The 14,079-nt window shown below is 50.4% G+C and overlaps 1 protein-coding gene across 4 annotated transcripts in view; it reads left to right on the forward strand.

Annotated features, from left to right (window-relative positions):
* The window catches only part of LOC136325927 (adenylate cyclase type 10-like), a 54,306-nt gene that overhangs the window by 31,050 nt on the left and 9,177 nt on the right, over window positions 1–14,079 (forward strand). For 3 of the 4 annotated variants that reach the window (XM_066261097.1, XM_066261100.1, XM_066261098.1), the window contains 10 exons: window positions 909–1,183; window positions 2,546–2,682; window positions 3,688–3,804; window positions 5,035–5,313; window positions 5,663–5,947; window positions 7,539–7,608; window positions 7,879–8,110; window positions 9,878–9,985; window positions 10,945–11,120; window positions 11,784–11,940. In XM_066261097.1, the coding sequence (XP_066117194.1) occupies window positions 909–1,183; window positions 2,546–2,682; window positions 3,688–3,804; window positions 5,035–5,313; window positions 5,663–5,947; window positions 7,539–7,608; window positions 7,879–8,110; window positions 9,878–9,985; window positions 10,945–11,120; window positions 11,784–11,940 (1,836 nt within the window). The remainder of the gene's footprint in view (window positions 1–908; window positions 1,184–2,545; window positions 2,683–3,687; window positions 3,805–5,034; window positions 5,314–5,662; window positions 5,948–7,538; window positions 7,609–7,878; window positions 8,111–9,877; window positions 9,986–10,944; window positions 11,121–11,783; window positions 11,941–14,079) is intronic. The other variant, XM_066261099.1, reaches the window with a different exon arrangement.

The raw sequence follows: 14,079 nt of genomic DNA on the forward strand, positions 1-14,079 counted from the left end.
AGTTCATGCTTTTATTTCCTGCTTTACTCTCCTTGGTTCACAAATAATACCGACAGCACCATTAAATTAAAGGTTCTCAGGGCCACTGAAGAGCTGTATTGGTAACAGACAGGAGTAAACATAGCTTATATATGACAAGGCAGGTTATAACACTTCATAAGGAGTGTCTTTCGAGAAAGGAAAAGGAGGAGTAACCCAGTCTCTTCTCAGAGGGAACCAAAGGAGGCTGAGTGCAGCCTGGAGCAGTGAGAGGGGCAGGTTTGTCCGCCGCACCCCTCACATGATAGAGACGCACACCTGCTAGGCAAGGGCTGATTCTAAAACGTAAGGGCACTGTGCCCCTGGCCTCTAGGCAGGAACTGACCCTCACCGATGCTTAGTCAATGCTGAATGAGCGAATAAATAAATCACTGAGACCAGGCAGGGAAAAGCAGCCTATATAAGAAAAGGGACATGCGATCTGTTTACATGTAAGAGATGCCAGTGTTCCAGCTAAGACAGCATCAAGTGCCAGCAGGGTGGGGACCTGAGCACCTTGCATCTAGCACTGGCCCAGGGCGAGCTCCAAGGGCAGGTGCTGGATATGGAGTGGTTGACTAAATGTCAAGTAAAGGCCTCCCTTTGCCAGCAGATGAAAATGATGTGTAGTGAATGTTGCTCTTCTATGCAGTGGTACTGTCACTTGGCCACGATGCCACCTCCCACAAATCTGCATAGATCTTTGCGCAAAGATATGACCAATTCAGAGTCCATTCCAGCCAGCTCTGTCCAAATGGCCACAAATCCCAAGGGGACAGAATCTCACTCCATGCAGGTTTCTCGGGAAGCAATGATTTCATGCAGACCCACACGTGTGTGAAAACCGGAGTCCCACAGCGCTCTTCTTGCTCTTTCTGTCCCTTGCCCAGATAGCGAAGCAGGAAAGGATGATTTTCATGATTGACGAGGGACAGTTCATGGACTCAGCCTCCTGGGCCTTCCTGGAGAAGTTGATCCAGAATGTCCCAGTCTTCATCATCATGACCTTGTCTCCGTTCATCGAGCTGCCCTGCCTAGCCGCCAGCGCCATCATGAGGAACAGGCACACCACCTACATCGCCCTCGGCGCCATGCAGCCTGGTGACATCTGCAAGAAGGTCTGCCTGGATCTCGGTGTCACGGGCATCTCCACAGAACTGGAACTGTGAGTAACTTGCTTCTGTCTGGAGGGTGTGACATCTGTGTTCACTGCCTGGGCCCCAGATGTCATCAGATTCCTTAAGATGCCGCCTAAAGCACCTATTCCAGTGTTCTCGCGGGCCCGCCTCTCAAAGGAGCCATACCTCTGGCTGGGTCGGAGGGATGCTGCTTGTCTTGTCCTTGTTATGGTCCCTACGACACCTGCTCAGACCCCGCGTGGGGACATCAACTCTGTTTCCCTTTCACCGTGCCCTGTGTGGGTTCACTCTAACCAATTCTTAGGATATTGTCGTGAGCAAGTGACAGGAAAGGCAAACTGGTGAACGTGGAAGACCATACCATGCAGTGTAGGAGGTCCCAGCCAGCGGGCAGTGCACGGCCTGGTGTTAGCATGTCTGTCTGTGCACGCTGAGGGCTGGCTGTGCAGTCAGCATCTCCGGAGTGGCTCAGCCCCTCCCCTCCTGGGGCTTGGCAGGGGTCCCCTGAACAACATAGGCGACACCTCTTCTTAGCTGGCTGTGTATGGCCTGCCAGGTAGCAGCCTCTGTCCTTTCTAACGAGGCTGCCTTGCTTCTGGAAGACACATTGAAAATACAAACCATAAATTCATTAAAGTGATCACTTAGAAGGTGAGGAAGGGAAGCAAGACTGAGGATGTACCTTGTTGCATAGTTCTGGCTTTGGAAAGATGCTCGATGTTTTAGGTAATTAGAAAAATGAAAGAAAAAAAAGTAATCACTAAAAATGGAAAATAAACCAAAATCCATGAAGAATGAGAAGAGATTTTTTTCCCCCCAAGTGATGGAGAAGACTCCAACATCTTTGCTTCTTGAAGGACAGTTCTTCCAGGTGTTGTTGTGAGTCGGGGGTGCAAAGAGAGATCAGCAGACGAAATCATCAAGGACTAGCAAAGGATCACCGCCCGCTCAGGCAAATGGCCCTGAGTTCACGCTGTGTCCTAATTTTTTTCACAAGACTTCAAAAAGCTTGTTTACTGAGAAATTGGCATAACATCAAGTGTAACTTTTACTTTAAAGATACATGGAGTGCACCTGCAAGATAGCTTAGTAACAACATAATATCAGAAGGCATTAATTGCTATTGCTTCTATGGATCCCATAACATTCCTCTCCTTATCTGAAGGGATAACCTTGGAAAGCACAGAAATCTTATGAGAATATTTTACTGAGAAAAGCCCAGCAACTGCCTTCAGTCACATAGACCTGTTTCAGTGACCCGCCTTCAAGTCACAAAACAATTCTCTTGGCAAAACATTCTTTTCTTGTTGGCTGTGTTCCCATCCAAGGCCATGCAATGGGTTATTCCACTACATCCAGGTAAACGGGCCTCTCCATGTTCCCTGTAGGTACCTGGCGTCGAGGAGCTGCGGGGTTCCTCTCTTCTGTGAAGAGATATTGAAGAACCTGCAGCAGCACCGGGCGCTCGTCTGCCGCCAGATAGAGGTCGAGGAGAAGGCTAATGTGACCTGGAACCAACTTATCAGTGAGTCCCACGGTGCAGCGCTCGCTGTCCTGCAGAGGGGGCTGCAAGCATGGGCCCTTCCGCGGGCTGCTTCCCGCAATGCTCGGAGGGCATGGGGTTTGGGGAGTCAAGGACTGTTGGACCCAATACCCCAGATTGTGAGAGAATGTAGCGTTTTGGATCATCAGAAGACAAAATCACTAGGCAAGTTCACTGTCCAGACCTCACCACTTCTAATACCTGTTTCTGGTACACACCATGTCATAAGTGGAGCAGCTCATCACAAACGTGCTTGCTGCTAAGTGTGGCTATAGGAACGTGTATAAAAGTATGTGTTATCCTGACTGGTGGTGGCACAGTGGGTAATACATCAACCAGGGATGCTGAAGTCCCAGGTTCAAAACCCCGAGGTCGCTGACTTGAGCGCAGGTTCATCTGGCTTGAGCGCAGGCTCACAGGCTTGAGCACGGGGTCACCGGCTTGAGCACAGGATCATTGATATGATCTCATGGTCACTGGCTTGAGCCCAAAGGCCACTGGCTTGAAACCCAAGGTCTCTGACTTGAGCCCGAGGTCTCTGGTTTGAGCAAGGGGTCACTGGCTTGGCTGGAACCTCCCTTCCCCAGCCCTAGTCAAGGCACATATTAGACGGAATCAATGAACTAAAGAGCCACAACTACAAGTTGATACTACTCATCTCTCTCCCTTTCTCTCTCTCTCTCTCTTGCTAAAAAAAAAAAAAGGTGTATGTTAGTATATGCTGTAAGATATATCTTGATAATCTTTGAATCATGTTTGAATAAAACTTCATGTGCTGCAGAAGATTTCCAAAAAAATTTTTTGGGGGTGGGGCAGGACAAAACATCTTTTGAATAAATTCAGATTTTCATATATCAGTTTTGGATAAAACACGGTATTCCAGAAGATCTGGTGAGCCAACATGCCTCTCTGCCTGTGTTTATTGGAAAGTCAGGGTAGTGACAGAACCCATGACTGCCACTTCTTTTTCCTTTCATGCCCCAATAGAGAACTTTGCTAAGCCAACGGAGGAGTTAAAAATATTTACTCTAGGTGGTGAGAATGTCTGCGAGCTTGCCAGTGGTGTCAGACTGAAAGACTTGTCACTGCCATTGTCATTAAAAGGTAAAGATAACTTCACCTGGTGCTCACTTTCCAGGGCCTAGACCCCTCTTGTTTTCTGTGGAACAGCTGTTCAAAAGGAGAGAGGCAGATCAGAACCTTGGGGTTGCTTGAGTAGGCTCCAGGTGGGCAGAGGAGGCCCCAGGCGAGCAGGGGAGGCCCTAGTGGGAGGGGAGGCCCCGGGCCGGCAGGGGAGGCCCTGCATGGGCTGGGCTTTTCTGCCTCTTACTAGGAGCCAACTTTCTTCTGTGCATATTCTGGAGTCGGATTTAAAGTTTCTTTTCAACTGCATAAAGAACGAGGTACAGTACCTCAAACAGGAACCAAATAACAGGAGAGAAATACTGAAACTTTTTTGCCATCTTTTCTTATAAGGCATGATAAAAAGAGTTTATATCAGAGCTGTATTGTTATCCTTTTAAGAAGAACAAATTTCAAGCCATGTTTTTGTACGCAGTCAGCTCCAACCCGTGCCATCTGAATAGCGCTCAGGTGTTGGCAGGGCCACCGGGGCTGCCTCAGGGCTTTCGGTCTCTTAAAGGCCCCCAGCTCACTTCCATGTTTCCACTCACCGTGTCCTCTCGTAGGGGGCTGGGCTACTTGGATTCTGTAGTGTTCTTCAGACGAGTAGAGAAGTCCCCATTTTGTCCCTGATGAGGGTGATGCACTGACGTGCTGATCAAGATGAACCAGGAGGCTACGTGAGCTCTGATACTGAGTTCAGATGAGAAGCTGGGATAGGTGCTTGGCACGCTCTGACACTCACTCGTGAGTGCAGAGACCGTCACGGAGAGCCACAGGGTAAAGGAGTGTCTGGGGAAAATGGAGGGGAGCCTTATCGCAGGGCGGTCCTAGGAGACGGACCAGGGCCAGCTGGAGAAGTCCGCATGGGGCATGGGCGGCAGGCCCTGTTCCCTCTGACACCGTGGCCCACCATGGTCTCGCCTCTCCTCGCAAACCCGTCACACTTTAACACGAAGTCACAGCACCTCAATGTCTATCTTATTTTCGCCCGGCCTTCGTGCTGTGCCTGTTGTTAGACCATCTTGTCATATTCCTTGCGCTCTCGGCAGCCCCCTGTCTGTGAAGCAGGCACTGAGCAAACACTTCCTTAGGCTCCACTTGGCTGGGTTTCTGCAAACCAGGATGCAGGGCAGGACGGTCGTCCATCTCTAGACTGTGTGTGACAAAGTCGGATGGCTGGTTCCCTACCGTGTGGCTTTCCCCCTGCAGAAATCTCCTTGGTCCAGCTGGACAGCATGAGCCTCTCCCACCAGATGCTGGTGCGCTGTGCTGCCATCCTTGGCCTGGCCTTCACCAAAGAGCTGTTGTTTGAGATTCTCCCCTGCTGGGAGATGAAGAGGATGATCAAGGCCCTGGCAACCCTCGTGGAAACCAACATCTTTGACTGTTTCCGGAACAACAAGGAGCTCCAGCTGGCTCTGAAACACAACGTGGCCTCGTTTGAGGTGAATCATCGCTCCCTGTCTCTCAATCCCACTGAAGGGATGGGTGAGTAGAACCTGGAAGGCACCCCCATCTCCTCTGTATATATGTAGATATATATAGATATACATAGATATTTTAATTTAGAAATTATTTTAATGGGGTGACATTGGTAAGAGTACATAGGTTTCAGGTGAACATCTCTAGACCATTGAACTATTGATTGTGTTGTGTGTCCATCACCCAGAGTCAAATCATTTTCCATCACTGTGTATTTGTCCCTCTCTATTCTCTTCCCTGCCACATGCTCCCTCTGGCAACCACACTGCCTCTTAGTTAAAGGCACATCTAAGTCAAAGTAGCGAGAGCGGGTCCCTCGCCCCCCACAGGCTGCAAAGCCCTCTGTTCTCTCTAGCTCACAGTGAGGAGCTTCGGGAACTGGAAAATGAGGTCATCGCCTGCCACATCATTCATTTCAGTAGGCCGATGATGCAGAAAACAGCCTACGAGCTGTGGCTGAAGTCCGAGAAGGAGGCCATGCACTTGACATGTGCCCGCTTCTTAGAACAAAATGCCCACAAATGTGACCAGTGCCATGGCGGGGACTTCATTCCCTATCACCACTTTGCCATGGATACTCAGCTCAGCTCTCTGGACATGGACATCATCCAGAAGATGGCTAGAGCCAAGGGATTTAAAGGTAAACTTACTGCTTTCTTGATTGGTCCGAAGCATCCCTGGGGAATGGGCACAGTGAGCGATGAGACCACCGCCGCAGAAGTGGCGGGCAGGAAGAGCCGGAGGTCGGTGTGTGGCGGAGCCTAGCAGAACCAGTCTCACTGAAAGCCGGTCAGCAGGACTTGGGGATGAAGACTCTGGCAAAATGGGGTGTGGCCAGAGTTCCAACTGAAATGTCCAGAGGAATAAATCAGATCCAGCCTAATTCACTCCAGGGACAGACTCCTGGGGGTGGGGTGGGGGTGGAGCAGGATTGGACACGGTGACGTGGGAGCCAAAATAAGGTCCACAAGGGAGACAAGAGTGTTGTTGTTCTGCCGGTCTGCCTTGAAACAAGGTTTCAGCAGGAGAGAAATTGAGCGGGAGAGAATTGTGCTGAGTGGGTCAGGGCGCCAGAGAACAGTCTCGGGCTCAGGGCAGGGGTTCAAGGCCGTCCATGAAGCAAAAGTGAAAAAGTGACAAACTGATAACATAAGGCAGCCAAGTGATTCTAGAAGACATAGTAGGGGGTTCAGGAGCCAAGGACTCAGTTCCTGCAGGTACGCTAGATATCAGGCTCAGGACAGCAACACCCAGGCCAGCCCTCACTTGTGGGCAGCCCTGGCCAACGGCCACAGTGGTTGTGGCTAAATCTACATGGGAAAGCAGAGGCTACAGGTGGGAGAAGATGTGTGAGCAGTTTTCACGGATCTGTAGTTAAGGGGAAGTCTCAGTATTTAGAGATAAACAATTGAAAGCCATTGGTATATAGATGGAATTTAAAGTCGAGGGCTGATGAAATTGCTGAGAAGAAAGTTTGGACGGAAAAGGGAGTCCAGGACCAAACCAAGGCTTACCCTCATTTGGAATGTTGGAATAGGAGTAGAAGCCAAGGAAGGGAGGGAACGAGGGAATGGGTGTCCCAAAAGCCAGTTAGGGAGTGGTGGATTGTATTTAAAAGGTTACAAAGATGTATCCTTTAGATTTAGCAACATGGTAGCCACTGGTTAACCTTGACAAGAGTAGTTAATAGGAGGATAGTGGCATAATTCAACGTCTTCAGCTCCCTGTTACCGAGATGCACTAGACAGCAGTAGCCAAGAGGGGTGCAAATCAATCTTTGTGCAGTCTGATCAGGACAACAAGAGAGGCCCATATGCAGGTCAAGGGCACTAATTCTTTGGGAGCAAGGGCACAGAAGCCAGAAGAAGGTGGTAACAAGGTGCTTAAAATGTACTTGTGCCAATTAAAGATCAATGGAGTAATGGATTCACCTTGAAGCCAGCAGACCTAGGTCCTAGTCCTGTCTCCATCACTAACAGACATATAATCAGAGACAAGTCCCTTCCCCTCTCTGGGATTCGTCCTTTTCCCTTAGTAAAGAAGAAGAGATAGGATGATCCTTATTTGTTTTCTGTTTTAAGATACTTATGGAATTTCCTAACATACCCAAGTCAGGACTGACCAAAGGTTTTACATTCAAGGTCCTCTCTCCTTTGTTACTAAACATCAGACATCCGTGCTGTGCAGACTGTTTCAACAACCCATACAACTCATCTGTCTTTTTTTTCCAGCTGGAAAAGAGACCACTTTAAAAGGAATAGAGATTCCAAGCACTTCTGACATATTTCTGGAAAATCTCAGGTACCAGCATCTTTAACTGTTTAGGGGTTAAGAGCATAAATGATTGTCATTCAATTCCGAATGCTGCTAAAATCATCAGTCTGCCCGGGACCTCTGAGGCACAAGTGGAGAACTGTCGGGGGGGTGGGGTGTGTGTGGGGAATGTGGGCAATGCTATCGGCGTCAGGCTTTCGTACCTTGCTCTTTTCTTGGTCTTTAAAGATGATTTCCTCTCAAAAGCTGTACTGTATCTGCACATCATTACTCCCATTTATTTCTGCATTCGGACAGTTTCGAGGAAATCACAAAAAAGATCTTGAGTTTCTTTGATATCACCATAAAGAAGATGAGCCCGTCCCAGGAAGTCATCGTCCCCCTGGAGCACTGCCAGTGCGAGGAGACGCTGGAGCTTGTCCTCGTGCCTCTGGTGTACCACTTCCTGGCCCTGAGACAGAACAACAAAGCCATGTATTATATCCTGGAAGCCGCGTCGGCTTGTCTCGCTGTGGATGATAACTACATGGTGAGCTGTTTCAGGGCGCCTCCCTCCGCCCCTGAGAGGGCTCAGAGCTTGGGCCGGGGGTGGGGGGGAGCTCTGTGTGCTTTTGCCCCTTCACGTTCTTGCTTCTGGCCAGCACCCCCTTCCTTTGAAAATCAAATTGCTCAGGAGGGACATGACCTGAGACTAAAAGGAGAGATCAGAACAAATTGCAAATACCATTACATGTCATTTAAAATACTGCCGCCTACAGAGGCTTGCTGGGAATCGTCCACCTGTATTTGAGGGAAGGAGGCATATGTCTCTCCCAACACAATGCAGAGAGGACGTGTCAGTGCAGCCGCTGCCTCTGCCTCCCCCAGATCCTTGGAGGTCCTTGGATCAGTGCAAATCCAGTTTTAACCTCGTGACCTCCAAATAGGCTCACCCACTTGTGTCTTCACATAATTTTTGCTAAAGTCTCATACATATCTTGAGACCCCCGAGGCCCTGGGGGACGTTTCTCCAGGATCAGGGTAAACGGTGCCAGGGCAGTGTGCCCTTAGAAACATGGGGGCTCTGCGCGCAGAATGGAATACAAAGGCTCCTGGTAAAGTGAGCTGGAAAGCGCTGAGCGGCATAAAGCTGAACGGGTTTCTTTATGGCAGGTGTGGCAGGGCTGCAAGATGCTGACCTCTACCGAATGCTCCCCCGGGGGGCCAGGCTAGGGCCGGGGCCTTTCTGGGGCTGGCTCACCTGACTGCCCAGCTTCAGGGGGACCGGTGCACCCCCCCCCAGGAGCCTGGCTTGCTGTCCTTTGTGCCTCCTGGTGGTCACTCCATGTGTTACAGGCACTGCCTATCGCAGCCCCCATCAACCCTGTCAACCCTCACATCTCAGAGTTGCATAAAATTTTAAAAGTAAACTATTAAAAATAAAAAAATGTCAATAAGTTCCAGTTCTCTGAAATATTTTAGTTAAAAATAAGTCTCCTAGGCACATTTTATACACATATACGGGGGAAGGGAGATATGGCCTGTGAGTCCCCGGAAGAGAAGGTTTTGGGACAACTTGCTAACCCTGCAGGGAGTGAAATACTCAGAAAGACAATGACTAGAAACCGAGCCCAGAACAAGGTTCAGAATGTGCCACTGGCACCCATTTCCCCTCAAGTAGGATCTGGTATCAGCCTTGTCTCCCTCCTGCCCCAATCCTGCCTCTTGGGCTGCAGAAGACTTGGGGATGTTGCTTCACCTATTTCACTCTTCAAGTCTGACCTTGCCTTGGTCACAGGAGCCAGGACTCCCCTGTCTAACGATGTCATAAGAGGTTGGAGGTGAAATGAGGGGGGTTGCTCAGAGCCTTACCCTCTTCCTCCCTTTCCCCAGTGACAGCCCTGGGAAGGGACGCGGGGGTGGGTCATAACTCATCCCAGTGGCAGAGACCAGCTTCCCATAGATGTGGGGACGTATCAGGGCTGTGAGTGTGTTGCTGGAAACAAGGGAAGTTGGCGATGGGATTACTCAAAGGAGGCATTTGCCCTGGATACATGTCAGGTAAGGTGACTGAGGTGACACCGTGAAGAGTGGGGAGATTCCTAGAGTCACCCAGGATGAGTGATCAGTGGGCAGAGTTGTACGCGAAGGTGGTCTGTGTCTTCAGCGGGGCATTACCCTGAATTCCTGTCTGGAATTTGGAGGCCCTTTCTAATCAGGAGTGGGGGAACAGGGAGAGGTGGAACCCAGAGTGGCCCCCAGTTCTCCCCTCCGGCGGGGCCTGGAGCCCCGCTGACTCAGTGCGCTGACTCTGCAGGCGTACAAGTACCTGAATGAGGGAGAGAGAATGCTGAAGGGTCGCAAGAAGAAAGCGTCTTGGAGCCACCCTTTCGAGTCTGCCACTTTCTACAGCCTCAAAGGCCAGGTAAGCAGCCACTGGAAACATGGTGCTTCTGTGATTTGCCACTGGGGCTGTCCCTAGAAGTAGACACCACCCCTGCACTCTGTACACCCCCTCAGCCCCTATCCCAGATCCGTTCTGACTCCAGAGCCCAAAGCGCTGGACTCAAACCTCCTCACCATCACCTGCCAGCGGCAAGATCTTCCTTGTCTTGACATCTTTACGAAGTGTTTCTCTAACAGACCCCCAGAGTGGACAGGGGTGGATACAGATCTTCTCCGAGGCAGAAGATGCACACCAGAGATGCCCAGTACTAGTCGTTCAGCCATCCTTCTGTGCACACACCCAAGAAACACCATTACGCATGGGGCGGGGTTTGGGGGAGGTTGTTCCTGGGCCATTAATTATTGTCTTTTGATTAGAACCCCAAAAGGGCCCTGGCCGGTTGGCTCAGTGGTAGAGCGTCGGCCTGGCGTGCGGAAGTCCCGGTTCGATTCCCGGCCAGGGCACACAGGAGAAGCGCCCATCTGCTTCTCCACCCCTCCCCCTCTCCTTCCTCTCTGTCTCTCTCTTCCCCTCCCGCAACCAAGGCTCCACTGGAGCAAAAGATGGCCAGGGCACTGGGGATGGCTCCTTGGCCTCTTTCCCAGGCGCTAGAGTGGCTCTGGTCGCGACAGAGCGACGCCCCGGATGGGCAGAGCATCGCCCCCTGGTGGGCGTGCCGGGTGGATCCCGGTCGGGCGCATGTGGGAGTCTGTCTGACTGCCTCCCCGTTTCCAACTTCGGAAAAATACAGAAAGAAAGAAAGAAAGAAAGAAAGAAAGAGAGAGAGAGAGAGAGAGAGAGAGAGAGAGAAAGAAAGAAAGAAAGAAAGAAAGAAAGAAAGAAAGAAAGAAAGAAAGAAAGAAAGAACCCCAAAAGGATATGTTGTTGGAACCTACCAGCTGAGACCAGAATCACAGCTTTTCCTCCTTTCCCTGCAGGTCTATTACAACATGGGCCATATGGTGCTTGCCAAGAAAATGCTGAGGAAGGCCCTGCAGCTCCTCAACCGGGATTTCCCGGACAACTTGATCTCCCTGTTCATCTGTAACCGTGTTGAGAAAAACAGGCACATCGATTATATGAGTCAGGAGGCCCAGGAGACCCCACCTCCAGGGTAAGGGCAGGCGCCCGGAGAGCCTGGTCCTCTTCTCACTCCCCAGAAGAGAGAGACTGACACACATGCCAATGGTCAGGTCTATGATCCCACGCTCAAGCTGGTGACCTCAGGGTTTCAAACCTGGGTCCTTAGCGTCCCAGTCTGACACTCTATCCACTGTGCCACTGACTGGGTGAGGCACCTATTTTTTTTTTTTTTAAGATTTTGTTTATTAATTTTAGGGAGAGGAGAGAGAAAGAGAAAGGCATGGGGGGAGGAGCAGGAAGCATCAACTCATAGTTGCTTCTGTGTATGTGCCTTGACCAGCCAAGCCCGAGGTTTCAAACCAGCAGCCTATCCACTGCACCACCACAGGTCAGGCGATTCTGCCCTTTCCTATCGGGTTGTCATCAGGATGCAGTAGAATGATAAGAAATGTGTTTTTTAAGTCGTTTTATTTAAATACCAGTGACCTGACAGCTGATTTACATAAATAATCTGAATGAATCCTCGCATAGTACCATGGTCCCCGTTTTGCAGGGAGAATATGTGCTTTGTGAATAGTGATGTGCTTGTTGGAAAAGGCAGTGGACCTGGAATCTGCGCGCCCCGCAGGGTGCTGGCACCAACCCCGACCCTTCCCTCGGTGACCCTGTGTCCCCTGTGTGCTTTGTCACGTAGGAAGAAGAGGCTGGCAGAGCTTTACCAGCAGAACGCCTGCTTCTCCTTGCTGTGGAAGATCTACAGCATAAATGACCATTTTCACTACAAGTACTACAGGAGCCTAGCAGCTCAGATGGAGGTTAACACCGCCCTAGATATGCAAGATGACTTCCAGGTAGGGCACTTTTATAGCTGCCAGGTAGGGAACTTTTATAGCTGCTTTTTTTTTTTTTTTTTTTTTTTTGTATTTTTCTGAAGCTGGAAACGGGGAGAGACAGTCAGACAGACAGACTCCCGCATGCGTCCAACCAGGTTCCACCCAGCACGCCCACCAGGGGCGACGCTCTGCCCACCAGGGGGCGATGCTCTGCCGCAACCAGAGCCACTCTAGCGCCTGGGGCAGAGGTCAAGGAGCCATCTCCAGCAACCGGGCCATCTTTGCTCCAATGGAGCCTCGGCTGCAGGAGGGGAAGAGAGAGACAGAGAGGAAGGAGAGGGGGAGGGGTGGAAAAGCAGATGGGCGCTTCTCCTGTGTGCCCTGGCCAGGAATCGAACCCAGGACTTCTGCACACCAGGCTGATGCTCTACCACTGAGCCAACCGGCCAGGGCTTATAGCTGCTTTTTAAATTTCTGTACCTCGTCTGGAGAGAAGAGCCTAGTGTAAGCCAGCCAGGACTCAGAATCCTGAGGGTGGACCCCAGGTCTCCTTGGCGGGACAGCTCTGCGGCCAGCGGTTCCCAGCTCTGTGGTCCCAGCCCCTTTACACACCGAATAATTACTGAGGACCTCAAATAGCTTTTTTCTCTATGGGTCATAGCTATTGATATTACAATATAAGAAACAAAAACAGATATTTAAAAACATTTTTAAAGTTATGCATCGATTCCATATAAACACAATTAACATTTTCATAAGGGAAAAAAGAAGACACCTATATTTCTCCAAACCAAAAAATGTAGTGAGAAGAGTGGCATGTATGAAATTTTTGCAAACACCCTAAAGCCTGACTTCCTAGAGGACAGACTGTCAACCTGCCTCTGCCTTCGTTCCCTCAGCGCACCCTCCACGGACCTGGGAGGGAAGGGGGCTGACGAAGGAGCATCGAGGCTCTGGTTAGGGATTTTACTACTGGTTCCCGGGAGAATTCAGTTTATGAATGGATGCAAAGCTCGTCTGGTCCAAGGGCAAGAATTCCTTGCATTCCACCAAACATTTATATTTCTATTGAAAAGAATCCTTTACATCGTCAGTTGTTCACAACATACAGAGTCATAAAATAGCCCAGAGACAATGAGGGGCAGAGATGACAATGATGAGAAGCTAGACAGGATACTTGCTACATTTTTTTTTTTTGTATTTTTCCAAAGTGAGAACGGGGGTGGGGGGGGCAGACAGACTTCTGCATGTACCCATCCAGGATCCACCAAACATGCCCACCAGGGGGCGATGCTCTGCCAATCTGGGGCTGTTGCTCTGTTGCAACTAGAGCCATTCTAGCACCTGAGGACGGAGGCCATGGAGCCATCCTCGGCGCCTGGGCCAACTTTGCTCCAATGGATCCTTGGCTGTGGGAGGGAAAGAGAGAGACAGAGAGGAAGGAGAGAAGGAAGAGTGGAGAAGCGGATGGGCACTTCTCCTGTGTGCCCTGACCAGGAACTGAACCTGTGACTTCCACACACCAGGCCGACGCTCTACTGCTGAGCCAACTGGCTAGGACTTCTTCTTTTTTTGGCTCATTTTGATCTTTCACTATTTTTCCTGACACAAATAATGCCTGATATTTTGCAACTAGCTTTGACATCTGTGTGAACTCCTGAAAAAAACTCGGGTCTCACTGGGAGAACCACTAGTCTAGGTCATAAACTGGGAAGTCTTTGACGAGATAAGGAAAACTGCAGGAGACAAGATCAAGAAATGATTAAGCTAAATCCAGCTCATCTGATCAAAAGAACCTGGTTCCATCCTGGCCGGTTGGCTCAGTGGTAGAGCGTCGGCCTGGTGTGTAGGAGTCCCAGGTTTGATTCCTGGCCAGGGCACACAGGAGAAGCGCCCATCTGCTTCTCCACCCCTCCCCCTCTCCTTCCTCTCTGTCTCTCTCTTCCCCTCCCGCAGCCAAGGCTCCATTGGAGCAAAGTTGGCCCAGGTGCTGAGGATGGCTCTGTGGCCTCTGCCTCAGGTGCTAGAATGGCTCTAGTTGCAACAGAGCAATGCCCCAGATGGTCAGAGCATCGCCCCTTCGTGGGCGTGCTGAGTGGATCCCGGTCAGGCGCATGTGGAAGTCTGTCTGACTGCCTCCCCATTTCCAACTTCAGA

This window comes from Saccopteryx bilineata, chromosome 2 (assembly GCF_036850765.1).
Source record: "Saccopteryx bilineata isolate mSacBil1 chromosome 2, mSacBil1_pri_phased_curated, whole genome shotgun sequence".
Classification (NCBI taxonomy): Eukaryota; Metazoa; Chordata; class Mammalia; order Chiroptera; family Emballonuridae; genus Saccopteryx; species Saccopteryx bilineata.